At 43.2% G+C, this 13,960-nt stretch overlaps 1 protein-coding gene across 2 annotated transcripts; it reads left to right on the forward strand.

Moving 5' to 3' along the window:
• The first annotated feature begins 459 nt into the window (after positions 1 to 459).
• Positions 460 to 4,806, forward strand: LOC143595891 (protein NSP-INTERACTING KINASE 1-like). Of its 2 annotated transcripts, XM_077074801.1 has the most exons (11): positions 460 to 714; positions 797 to 929; positions 1,015 to 1,086; positions 1,168 to 1,311; positions 1,395 to 1,466; positions 1,540 to 1,599; positions 1,687 to 1,784; positions 1,858 to 2,004; positions 2,229 to 2,570; positions 3,606 to 3,985; positions 4,495 to 4,806. In XM_077074801.1, exons 1-11 carry the CDS (start codon positions 615 to 617, stop codon positions 4,804 to 4,806), a joined length of 1,860 nt encoding a protein of 619 aa, XP_076930916.1. In that variant the 5' UTR covers positions 460 to 614. The 2 variants fall into 2 exon arrangements, with proteins under 2 accessions (XP_076930916.1, XP_076930921.1); XM_077074806.1 differs by lacking the exon at positions 460 to 714 and having other exon boundaries at positions 795 to 934.
• Positions 4,807 to 13,960: the final 9,154 nt, after the last annotated feature.

Below are 13,960 nucleotides of genomic sequence, written 5' to 3' on the forward strand. Positions count from 1 at the left end.
CAAACTTTGCCCCAAAATATTTTACGCCTTTGATAATCTGTTACAATTAAAAAAAAGGTTAACAAAAAAGTTAAATTAAATACCCGCCAAAAATACCAATTTCAGGATGTTCAACTGCCTTGAGATTCACAAATTCCATGTAATTTTTCCTTAAACAAACATGGATTTTGTGATTATGTTAAATGGCCAAACTCAGGGAATGTTTGATTCCTCATTGTCTCCACCACAAACATATCCATTAACTAAACTATAAAACTCAACAACACATATCTAGACTATAACATGACTTGTGATCATAAAACCCATCAATTTCACGTTTTCTCCTTTGTCCTTTAGATTAATTTTATATACCCAAATAAAAAATATTCCATGAATTTCATAGTAATAATTTTATTATTTTATCTTCCTTAATCCCTTTCACCAGTAACAAAACAGGCATGCTAAATTCTCTTTCTACTACAACAAAACAACAAACACAGAGTTGATAATGATATATCTTTTTCTTGGTTTTCAGATTCTTGTGATCATTTTCAAGTTTCAAAAACTGAACCCATAGTCACACCATTACATACTTCCATCCAACCAAACAAAATCTACTCAATCTTTGTACTGAAATGAGAGTACACAAAAAGATTGCTCTCTTTTCTTTCTTGTTTTCCTGGTTTTGGGTCTGCTCAAATGGCTTGCTTTCACCCAAAGGTGTTAACTTTGAAGGTAAATCTTAATATTTTTCATGAATTCTTGTTCAAGAACTCAAAAAAATTAGTTTTTTTCATATGGGTATTGTGATTTACAGTTCAAGCTTTAATGGGTATCAAGGCTTCATTGTTGGACCCTCATGGTGTTCTTGAAAATTGGGATGCTGATGCTGTTGATCCTTGTAGTTGGACCATGGTCACCTGCTCTACTCAGAGTTTAGTCATTGGCTTGTAAGGTTTTTAGTTTTCTTCATAATATTCACACACAAAAAGTGTATTTGAATGTATATATATGCATAATATTGATTGTTTTCAGAGGAACACCTAGTCAAAATCTATCTGGTACACTTTCTCCTAGCATTGGCAATCTCACCAATCTTCAAATTGTGTAAGTATCAATCAATTACATATTTACAATATCATATTTACTAAAAAAAAGGGTTTTAAAAAAGGTTGAATCTTGATGCAGATTGTTGCAGAATAATAATATCACAGGGTCAATCCCTAGAGAAATTGGTAAACTGAAGATGCTTCAAACACTTGATCTTTCTGATAATCATTTCACCAATGAAATGCCATCTTCTTTGGGTCATTTGACAGCTCTCCAATACATGTATGAACATAAAAAGATAAAACCTTTTGTTTGAGTTCTTGTTTTATGTTGTTTCTTGAAATCCAATTTCTTAAATATTTCAGGAGGCTTAATAATAACAGTCTTTCTGGGCCAATTCCAGAATCAGTAGCAAGCATGACCCAACTTGCATTTGTGTATGATTCTTCAATCTTTTTCTCATAATTTTATGATTTAAATCATCAAGTCTTGATTTTGTGTTTAATGCAGAGATTTGTCTTTTAATAACCTGAGTGGCCCTGTTCCAAGATTTCCTTCCAAGACTTTTAAGTAAGTCATGAACTTGTACTGTACAACAAGTTAATGCATTTATAAGATATGACACCAAATAGATATCTAAAGTTTTATTAATTGCAGCATTATTGGGAACCCTCTGATGTGCCCAACAGGATCTGATCAAGAATGCTATGGAATGACACTTATTCCAATCTCTATGCCAATAAATACCACACAGAGTATGACTAATTGATTATAATTATCTTGAACACTTTTTATGATATAGAACTGATATTTTATTGTAATTTGAAGGTGCTAACACCTCATCAAGAGCAAAAACTCATAAAATGGCTCTTGCAATTGGTTTAAGCCTCGGATGCATTGCGTTGCTTGTTTTCGGGCTGGCATTATTATGGTGGAGGCGAACGCGTGATCATGGACCTTTCTTTGATGTTAAAGGTTTGTGACTTGTTTTGACTTTGAGGTCAAATATGTGATTTTTCAAAATCAAAATTGAGGTGGATGTTTACTATAAATTTAACACATGCATCCTTCCATTTGTAAAGCCTTTTACAAATTTTAGTCTGATTATCATAACTTGGTGGCAGTTTCAAAGTAGAAGTTGTTTACTTTGACTAGTCAATGTGTAATCTATTTGATCAAAAGTCAAAACTACATTGCAGATAAGCATCAAGAAGAAGTTTCACTTGGGAATTTAAGGATGTTTCAATTCAGGGAACTTCAAATTGCAACACATAATTTCAGCAACAAGAACATATTAGGAAAAGGAGGTTTTGGTCATGTGTACAAAGGGACACTCCAAGACGGCACATTGGTGGCAGTCAAACGACTGAAAGATGGCGGTGCTGCTGGTGGTGAACGTCAATTTCAAACTGAAGTTCAGATGATCAGCCTAGCGGTGCACCGGAATCTCCTCAGATTATATGGCTTTTGCATGACTCCAACCGAAAAGCTCTTAGTCTACCCGTATATGCCCAATGGCAGCGTCGCTTCTCGTCTCAAGGGTATGCATTATATGTTGTACTTTGTGCTTAAAAAGATGTACTTTCTTCATGGGTTATATTGCAGTTTCACTTTTTTACTTGTATAGCTATAAACAAACCGAACCGAACGAGACCTTGTTCGTATTCGTCCATTAAACTTTTTTCGAACAAACGGACAGTTCAAGAACATTTTACCAAACAAGATTTTGTTTCTGTGTTAGTTCGTTAAGGAACTGAGCTTGTTCGTGTTCATTCATTAAGGAATTGAGCTTGTTCGTGTCCGTTCGTGTATTTTGTAAACGGACACAAACGAACGTAACTCGATACAAAAGGATACTAACGGACGCTAATAAAAATAAACGAACAAAAGTATATTGATTTGAAAATAATAATCATTAAATCAAACACAAAACAACCAAAAAATCCGTAAGTACAACACATAATACCCAAAAAAAGCTTATCATAGTAATCATAAATATAATTATACCAAAATAATAATAGTAAATATAAGTAAATAAATAAAATTAGTAATAGTAAAGTTCTAATAAACGAACATATATGTAAATGAACGTGACTGGAGAGATGTAGCTGGACGAACCTAAACGAAAACATTACCATATGTTCACGGAAACAATTGAACGAATGCAGCCTTTGTTCGTGTTCGTTCGTTAAGCCTACTAACCAAATTGTTTTGTTCATGTTCGTTCATTTATTAAACGGAGGAATATAAACAAGCTTTTGTCGAACGTTCGGTTCGTTTACACGCTAATTACTTTTGTTCAAGTTTCAAGAAATCTTGAAAATATGGGCATAAATCAAGATTTATGCATTGTGGTGTTGTACTTTTGGTCTACCCATATATGCCGAATGGCCGAGTCGCTTCTCGTCTCAAGGGTATATGTTGTACTTTGTGCATAAAAAGATGTACTTTCTTCATGGATAATGTGCATTTTCACTTTTTTCATATGGGTCACTGCTTGTTTTTAAGTTCCAAGAAATCTTGAAAATATGGGCATACATCAAGACTCATGCATTGTTGTGTTGTACTTTTGGCAGCAAAACCAGTGTTGGATTGGGGCATAAGGAAGAAAATTGCATTAGGGGCAGGAAGAGGGTTGTTGTACCTTCATGAGCAATGTGACCCTAAAATTATTCATAGGGATGTGAAAGCTGCAAATATATTACTTGATGACTGTTGTGAGGCAGTTGTTGGTGACTTTGGGCTGGCTAAGCTTTTGGACCACCAAGATTCTCATGTAACCACCGCGGTTCGAGGCACCGTGGGCCATATTGCACCCGAGTACCTCTCGACGGGTCAGTCATCTGAGAAAACTGATGTTTTTGGGTTCGGGATTCTTCTACTTGAACTCATCACGGGACAAAGGGCTCTAGAGTTTGGCAAGGCTGCAAATCAGAAAGGGGCTATGCTTGAATGGGTAAGACTTGAAATATCTAGGGGGGGGGGGTTGTAAGTGTAAAAAAAAGTTAGGGGTGCTCATGGTTCGGTTTAGCCCTCACGTGAAGTTTGGGAAGAACTATTAAATATGATTTTGAAAACTAAACGGCCACAATGGTTCGGTTGAACTGGTTTATGCACATCGTTAGTGTGTGATTTTTTTAAAAATTAATAAACGAGGTTTATGAATATAAACGCATGTATAGATTAATCGTTAGTGTGTGAATCCAAACGTTAAGCCTAGTTTTTCAAACTGGTTGAATTGGCTGATTAGCTATAAATCTATCTATTTTCGTCCGAAATATTGAGCCTGGCATCCGTGCGTTTTCGACCAAGCTTTGCCACTATTTGCTTTGGTCTGGCCCATTCAATCGATTTCAACCGTTATTGTTAAAAATTCTAGTTTTGGTACTTTCATTTGAGTTGGATTTTACTAGGTACTACTTTTGTTTTGTTTGTTTATTAAAACTTGTACATTTATTGTTTCAGGTGAAGAAGATCAACCTAGAAAAGAAACTAGACATGTTAGTCGACAAAGATTTAAATAAGAACTACGACATAATGGAGTTAGAGGAGCTTGTAAAAGTGGCATTATTATGCACACAATATCTTCCCGGCCACCGGCCAAAGATGTCGGAAGTTGTACGGATGCTGGAAGGTGATGGGTTGGCAGAGAGATGGGAGGCTTCACAAGGGATTGAGTCCACCGGAAAGTATAGGACGCCGTCGGAAAGATACTCCGATCTCACCGATGACTCTTCGTTACTCGGCCAAGCCATAGAACTATCCGGCCCAAGATGATGTGTATTTAGTTTTGGTTTTGTTCGCATGGTGTAATGGCTTTGTTTGTTGATTATATACTACTATATGTTAAAAACCATCATTCACCCCCTCTCACGAAAACACTATTCAATTTCAACCACACATTCTTTTAAACACCGCCTCTTCAGTATTACTTCTTTCTTTCTTCTTACCATAACAATTAACAAGTTCTCATCTCTGGTTCATAAACACCCAGTCATATGCTCTGTAATTTCTTCTCAGTCTTCATGCAACAAGCTAATTGTTTCTTATTCGTCTCTGTATCCTCGACGTTTGTCTCTACCTCATTTTCCGGTTTGATTTGATTCAATTGTTAGGGTTTTAAAGCTTATCAATTGGGGGTTTTAATGTACTGTGGGATTTTTTTTTCTTTATTTCTTTCTTAATAAAGTAAATATTATCTTCAACCCTTGCCGTCTGTCGTTTTCGGGCGTTGGTGGCGGTGGGCTGGTGGACAGATTTACTGTTGCAGTTGACGTGGTTGTGCCCGTCGTCTAATCGGTATGATATTCCGTTCATATGTTCACTTATTTTTGGTGTCGATAGTTTAAAGTTTCAAATTTGATGAATTTAACTTTAGATGTTAACTGGGTTAGCTTTTAAACTTCGATTTAGTTCGTTCTTTTGAACTTTTTGTAAGAAGTAATAATATTTACTTTATGATGTCTGTGTTAGGAACAAAGCGGCGCGCGGAAGCGAAACAGCACACACATGCACAACGATAAACACGCATAAACGAAAATATAAACGACACAAGAATTTAACGTGGTTCGGTCCCCGCGAGGGGACCTACGTCCACGGGCTGCAACTAGGTTTTCTTATTAGCTCAGAACAAAGATTACAATTACATGATGGAATATATATAATAAACAATATTAGGGTTAAACATAATTAGGAACCAAAACTGGGCCTCCTAATAAAACCGGCCCAAAGGCCTTCATAACCCAACAATCTCCCACTTGAAGGCCTTGCGATAAATTCCAGCCTGCCATCCAAGTAAATATAACAATCTCATTCATCCAGTAACTCTAGTAATCTTCGGTAATAGAAATCTACCAAGCCTCCAGTTCCAAGAACAAGCTAAAACTTCAACAAAAGAAGTTCTCCAAGCCTCCAGTTCTCTAGGAACAAACTAAGATTTCTACCAATCCACACCCTGGTTGCATCCGCCCTTCTCATCAGTTACCTGAAAGGCCTATTGAAGCTCCCGAGAACTCCAATCCGGTCATCCCAGACCCAGCCATGACAAAACTCGCCAATGACTCATCCTCAATCTTAACCGGCCCTCACTTACTCACACTACCGGCTCCAAAGACTTCCAGAGGATAATCACTCTCCAAAAAATCAGCAGACTATACCAGGAGAGATTTTCACATTCGGATTTCCCAGTCTTCCGAACTCAACGTCCCTTTGGAAACAAACCTAGAACACACCGCGTGCTCCCACTGTTACCAAAACCCCGAACATGTTCAGACCTCCGAATACGCTCAAGCTAACATCACTGTGGCTCCAGGCTTCATGTCTGCAAACTGAAACCCCTTAGCTCTACCCGATTCAGCGAGCCAAGACCTTATAACTCGACGATACAAAAAAAAAAAACTCGTATCTTCCAAAAGTCTTTAATTAAAAGATTCAACAATGCTTCATTGAAGTGAGTAACAAATAAAGCATACCATAATCTTGAACCCAAGAGTCGTCACCGCCTTCATTGAGTCCCAATGCATCAACCCCAGATACATTCTCAAAAGCAGAATTCCAAACCTTTCGACATCGACTCTTAAAATGTCTCACCTCTACGCAACCTACCAAGTCGACTATGCCCAGCTCCCACTGTCTCTGTTATCCCAACCCATGCCACACCAACACTCCATGAGATGAACCCCACTCGTACTATCCCGGCAAATAACTTTACCCAACACGAGATTATGAACCTCTCAAATGGTGTACCACTGATCACCACCAAACAAGATATAACTTCACAATTCCAAACGAACAAGAAGTAATAATCACAGTTTCGAACCAGCTAACAGGCAAACAGCTATAACAACAGTAGAACTTTCATGAAATCAAGCGGTACCAAGGGTTTACATGACTAACCAATCAACCAAACGAGCAATAGTTTACATGACTAACCAATCAACCAAAATCCATAACCGTCAACATTCCGATCATAACCACCTCGTCTTCAGTTATAACAATAACAAACGAGAACAAATCGAAAACAGTGAACAGACACAACAAGGGCACGGGCCTAAACTTGACGATTGTTCAACATAACACTGCCAAATAAACCGATTTGCTCTTGCAATAACCGATAAATCAACTAACTGTAAATAAACTATATAAAGTTACCTCAGACTAATCTCTTGCAAACAAATCTGAACCCGAACCTAAATGGTCTTTACAAAACCCGGTTCCCTAATTTACGGTTGATAATAAATAGTCAAACCCCGAACTTGAAACACAAAATCCTAACTCTTTCTGCAAGTTTCAGTGCGCGCGGAAGCGAAACAGCACACACATGCACAACGATAAACACGCATAAACGAAAATATAAACGACACAAGAATTTAACATGGTTCGGTCCCCGCGAGGGGACCTACGTCCACGGGCTGCAACTAGGTTTTCTTATTAGCTCAGAACAAAGATTACAATTACATGATGGAATATATATAATAAACAATATTAGGGTTAAACATAATTAGGAACCAAAACTGGGCCTCCTAATAAAACCGGCCCAAAGGCCTTCATAACCCAACAGTCTGCACTTTGCATTTGATAACCAAATGAGTTAGCTTTAAAATAATAAATTGTTGGTGAAGAGGTAGGTCCCGGCAGAGCCCAGTTGGACCCGCAAGACTCACCTTGAAGAGGGACGTCTGCGCAGAAACCAACTGGATCCGCAGGACCAACCATGCTCAGAGACGTGACGTCCTTACGCGCAGTACGCAAGCTGTTCCCGCAGGAAATGCCTCCCAATGGTGAAGGACTCTGCCTGTTCCCGCAGCTGCGGATACAAGCCATCAGGGAAGGCCACCCGCGCAGCAAGGCTACACGCACAAGGCACTTAGCTCTCAATCACTCAGTGTCACCTGAAGGAATGAGCAAAGCCGGGGACAATCCCGCACAAAGGCGGGAGGGGGAATACTCCCGCCCATAAGCCAGTCCGTACGATACGGGAAGATCTTCTGTACTGTACCTGACGAGGTATGGGCAAAAGATCTGACTAAAGATACGACAGCTTATTGACAACAGTATGGCGAGCAACATGCTCCTGTACTGTATGTCACTATTAGCCGCTGCCTACTCACCAACTCCTGTCATACCACGTGCATAGCCGGCAGTTGGTGGAAAAGGAATAGTACACAGCAGGCCTGGTCACTATCAGCCGCTGCCTACCCACCAACTACCAGCAGGGCACGTGCGTAGGCCACTGTTGGTGGAACAGGAATACTATTGCAGCCGGCCACACCTCCTTGGAAACCTACCTTCGGCTATAAATACCTCAAATGGTATGATCATCTGATCTCATCATATCTTATCACATTATCATCATATTATACCTGATATCTGCTCTAGCAATCTCTTAATATACATTTATATTTAAAGAGCAATCTAGTCTGATTCTCACGCCGGAGGGTGGTCACAAGGAGGAACCCCCCCCCCCCCTTCTCAGTGACAAGCTCACGGTGTCTGTTTTGCAGGTTATCAGAAGAACCATCTTCTCTGGGTCTAACCCCTCGTGGGAAACATCTATCTAACCCCCAGGTTACCCGTAATCTGCCCAGGGTTCACTTAGTGTTTCTTCATTGGCGCCATCCGTGCATAAAAGCTAGAACTTCATTTCTTTTCAGTTTTTTCAAACTTCTGGAAAGATGGTTAAGGAAACTCCGGTAACCACAACCCCAGCTACTGGGGGGAATACCGGCGACTACACAGTCTTTACAAACACTACCCCGGTTACCCAAGCCGGGGCAAGTGAAGTAAATCTTACGAACACTACCCCAGTTACCCAAGCTGGGGCAAGTGCAGTAAATAATCGCTCACTGGGATTCACCGATACCCAGTTAGAGAAACGAACAAGACTCCCCCGCCAAACACTCGATGAAGTTAAGGCATGGGCGGAGGCACGTTAGAAGGAATTCCAAGCTGAGTTGGACGAACGCTTGCGTTCCGTCCAACAGGCTGACGAATTCGAAGAATACTTGGAAGATGACTCGGAGGAATCCGACACCGACGCGAACCCTCGCCATAGGGCAAAAGGGAAGCGTAAGGAAACGGACTCCCAACCGAGAAGGCGTTTTGGAGAAGCCTTCAAACCAAAAAACACAGGTGGAAGTCCACGTGACTTCTCCAAAACATTCAGACCAACTGTGGCAAATGCGGGAACGTCCAAATTTGCAAGGGACATTGTAGAAGCAATCGCCCCAAAAAGTGCCAAACAGATGTCCAACATCGGCACTTATGATGGTATATCTGATCCAGACGATCATTTGAACAGATTCATAGCGGGGGCAACCGTCAGCACTTGGACGGAACCTACGTGGTGTTACATGTTCCAAATGACGCTTGTTGGGCCAGCTAGAGCGTGGTTCGATCGTCTACCGGTCAACCACATCTACGACTGGGCAGACTTCCAACAGAAGTTTAGCCAACACTTCAGCCAGCAAAGAAAGTATACCGAGGAGCAATGGACAATCCTCAAGTGCATTCGAGAAAAAGATGAATCTTTGCCAGACTTCATCACTCGCTTCAACTCAAAGAAGCTAAGTCTGGGTAATATCAGCGAAGATCTTGTTCGCGCTGCCTTTATCCAGGGCGCGAACGACCCAGAGCTCATCCGCACCTTAACGGGTAAAGATGGCATGCCATCCACATGGGATGCCATCATGACAGCAGCTAAACGCTTTGCGGAAACGGAGAAGCAACTGGGTAGAGATCTCCTACAGAGCACAAACCTCTACACCCAGAAAACAAGAGAAGACAACGTCCTTACCGCCCGATTAAACAAAAAGCGGAAGCTAGGCATTTGGCAGTCAAGGGTAAACTTTGACACCTCATCCGGCTTGCAACATCGGTTAGGCGGAAGGGATAACGTACGGTCGAACCAGAACTCCAGATGGACGCCACTCACCAAAAGCGTCACCGAGATATTCGCCACTGAGGAGCTCCCATGGCCAAAAGCTCCAATAATCCGACATCGTCCCAACGCTGATCGGAGCAAATACTGTGACTTTCACAGGACAAAAGGCCACAACACTGAAGAATGCACAGACGTAAAGGATATGGTCGAAGCATTTGTCAGAGATGGGACGCTCGCGCACCTCGTGGCGCAATGAACGCTGAGCAGGCTGATGCGTGTAGAACCCCAGCTGGGGAAAACACGAATAAAATTGCAGCTTCGATGTGGAGACTACATGCTGCGTAAAGAACGAGATCCCGAACCAGGTATCGGCTCGATGGCACTCCCATCCCAACAACATGGAAGGGAGCTCAATTACACAGTTTGCATGTAGATCAATTCCAAATTTGTAAAGGCCCAGAGCCACTTCTAATGGAAATGATTCTCCTTAGAACATCGACGCTGATGATTTTACATTTATACTTTATGAACTATCAACACTGATGCCGGTTTTCACCGCATACATAAGTGTGAAAGTCGTTGCATGGGGAAGGCGGCAAAACCCGCATAAACCCAAAAAACGGCAAACCTTCACGCAGGTCAGTTGAAGGGGAAAAGTTCAGTCATCTCACTAAATGAAAGTGCCGGTCTATCCGCATGAATCATGATAGAGGAAACTGAACACTAACCTATTAACAACCGCGCGTCGAACGGTTAATTTATTCAACACGGATATGCCGGTTTTCACCGCATAATTACGTGGAAAGTCGTTGCGTGGGGAAGGCGGCAAAACCCGCATAAACCCAAAAAACGGCAAACCTTCACGCAGGTCAGTTGAAGGGGAAAAGTTCAGTCATCCCACTAAATGAAAGTGTCGGTCTATCCGAATGAATCATGATAGAGGAAACTGAACACTAACCTATTAACAACTGCGCGTCGAACGGTTAATTTATTCAACACGAATACGCCGGTTTTCACCGCATAATTACGTGGAAAGTCGTTGCGTGGGGAAGGCGGCAAAACCCGCATAAACCCAAAAAACGGCAAACCTTCACGCAGGTCAGTTGAAGGGGAAAAGTTCAGACATCCCACTAAATGAAAGTGCCGGTCTATCCGCATGAATCATGATAGAGGAAACTGAACACTAACCTATTAACAACCGCGCGTCGAACGGTTAACTTATTCAAGAGAATTTCTAACAAAAGGATGAGGAAAACCTACACGCAGGTCAGATATAGGTAAAGTTTAGCCATCCTACTAAGTGCAAGTGACGGTCCTACCCGCACAATCACGAAAGAGGAAGCAAAACTTCAACCTATTATCTACCACGTTCAAAGGTTAACTTATCTTAAATACTTAGAAATTTCAAAAAGATGAGGAAAACCTCCACGCAGGTCAGACGTAGGTAAAGTTTAGCCATCCTACTAAGTGCAAGTGACGGCCCTACCCGCACAATCACGAAAGAGGAAGCAAAACTTCAACCTATTATCTACCACGTTCAAAGGTTAACTTATTCTACACTTGGAAAATTGCTAATTTAAACTAAAGTATGCAAGTCATATAACGTTTATAAAGCAAGGAATCCAGAGAAAGTAGCGGTCTTACCCGCACAAAGATTTATATTTCATAATATTCATTACAAGAATGGCCGGGTAACTACCCGCCTACAAGAAAATAAATCTATACTAGCTAAATCTATCCTAGCAGTGGGAAGGGATCTTCAGGATCAGGCTTCAGGGCCACTTCCACTTGGACCAGCACCATCAGTAGAGCGTGGCAGTTCAAGGAAAGCTTTAAGGATAGCTAGCCCATCATCAGCAGCAGCAACTTGGTTCACCTTCTCCACCACCGGATGCGGGAAGGCGGCATACTGATTCACTGCTTGGTCGTAAACAGCTTCAGTATCAACATTATACAAAGGGAAGTTGGAAGGCGGGACGCCTTTCTCAACGAACCCTAGACTAAGCAGGAAGCCGGCCTTTTCCCCATCCTCGTGAGAAGCGTTGAGGGCTGCGCTCATAGCATCGTCATATGACGTATCAGCAAAGACCCGATGCACAACCTACAAGAAAATATACAAGTGTCAAAACCTTTTCTATTTACAAAGAAAAGCGTAAAGAAATGAAAAGCATACCTGAGACAACGCTTCTCGAAGAAGCCATTCCTTGGCAACCAGAGCTTCTTGGAGGGCAGCTTGAGCTTCGTTACGGGCGCGTTCGGCTTCACTCTTGTTGAGGTTGGCAAGCAACACTTCTTTAGCCGCAGCCTCTTCGACGCCCTTTAGCTTCCGCTCAGTGTGGTCAAGCACCCCCCTCTGGTCCAAGATCTCTTGGAGCTTTTTGGCGTCTTCCATCGCCAAGGCATCATGAGCCTGCTGGAGAGCCTCTAATTTGGCTTTAAGCTCTTCATTCTCCACGCGTAGAGGCTCAGCAACAGCTTCAGCCTTGGTGGCCCTCTCGGTTGCGTTCCTTGCAGTCTCCTTAGCCAGCCGAAGCTGTTCATTAACAGCTTGGGCAGCCTTGGAACGGGCCTCGAGCCGGGCCTGAACTTCAACCTCGAGGGCCTTGAAGGCCTTCTCCTTTTCCGCAGCCACTGCGGTAAGCCTTTGGTTCTCCTCCCGGACAGCCCGCGCCTGAGCTACTTCTTTAATGCGAGCTGCTTTTAACTTGTCGTTTTCACGACAAAGCAGCTCGACGCGCGGCTGCATCCGGGCCAGGAGAACCCGAAGCTCATTGGTTAGCCTACCCTCCTGGTAGCTAGCCATGGCTTCCCCCAACGCACCACTGGGAGCAGCGTGACGAGCCCACTCCACGCACTCCACAGGGGTGCGAAGGGTTGTTCCTCGGCGGATGTTCCATCGTGGAACATACACTTCATTGGAATCCGACACTGCAAAAAACAAAAAGCAGTTAGGAAAAGATGATAAAAAAATATATATAAAATAGGCCAAAAGAACCCTACGCACCTGTAGGGTCAATAACAGGCCGATAGCCGCCAAACCCATCACCTGAACCCAAGGGAAATTCATCCAAGAGGTCAGGCAGATGGGAAGGAGGCAGAGGTTGGCGATAAGCCCCATGCATACCTGAAGGATCGGCCGTCGTTGCCGATGACGGAGGCATGGTAGAAGCCGCCGCGGTCGCCGCCGCGGAATCCGCAGCAAAAGTAACCGCCGGCTCGGTGAAAGATGCGGTAAAAATAGCACTCACAGCCGGCGGTGACGTCATCACAGCTGGAACAGTCGGCTCAAAGGAGTGAGCAACTGAACCAGCGGAAGCAGGCGCAGGCGCGTGGGCCGTCGCCTCAGGTAGGCTGACCAAGCCTACCGTCATGGGCGGAGGGGTACTCTGCGCTCCACCCTGGAATGCGTCAACATCCACGCCTGCACAAAGAAGATAAGTATTAATGATGGGAAAACTATGAAGTTAAAAGATAAAGGAAGTTTGTACTTACGGGTTTTCTTGAGCCTGAAAGTGCGGACGGGCGGGGATGAACCCGATGGAGCCGGCCTCTTCACGCCGGTCACCGTTGTCATCCTGGGCTCTCCGGAGGTGACAATCGTCGCAGCCTCCGGAGCGGTGGTCTTATCACCACCGGGATTCCCCGCCACCTCTTCGCTCTCGGTCTCCGAATCAGACCGAGGCACCGGATCGGCAGTGGAGGCCACCTTCTCCTTCCCCTTCCCGCCGGCAGCCTTCTTCTTCCGCACCAACGGAGGACCATCTGCGGATTCTTCATCAGAACATACGATTAGAGGAATTCCAGCAGAGGTTTCAACATTGAGGGGTCGAGGGTCGAATAGCGCCTTACCTGGCCGCCTGGCGCTATGGATCTCGTGGCCTAGCGGGTAGACCTCCACGAACCGATCCGCCGTTTGTTCTAGGATGGGCAACTCGTTCTCGTCTAGAGCGCGAGTACCCATCCGAGCGGGACCGTCAGCCTCCCGCGGGTACATGAGCGACTGCAAGTCGTTCCCCTCTGAAATAAACAGGAAAGAAGTTAGAAGAAATT

This window comes from Bidens hawaiensis, unplaced genomic scaffold, assembly GCF_021521415.1.
Source record: "Bidens hawaiensis isolate Kalapana, Puna unplaced genomic scaffold, B.hawaiensis_p1.1 tig00001721_1, whole genome shotgun sequence".
Taxonomy (NCBI): domain Eukaryota; kingdom Viridiplantae; phylum Streptophyta; class Magnoliopsida; order Asterales; family Asteraceae; genus Bidens; species Bidens hawaiensis.

Bases quoted from the DNA above. Each gene is read 5' to 3' on its own strand.
- LOC143595891 (XM_077074801.1), top strand. From the start codon at position 615: ATGAGAGTACACAAAAAGATTGCTCTCTTTTCTTTCTTGTTTTCCTGG. The intron at 1,312-1,394 runs GTATGAACATAA...TAAATATTTCAG, and splicing joins TTGACAGCTCTCCAATACAT to GAGGCTTAATAATAACAGTC. The intron at 1,600-1,686 runs GTAAGTCATGAA...TATTAATTGCAG, and splicing joins TTTCCTTCCAAGACTTTTAA to CATTATTGGGAACCCTCTGA.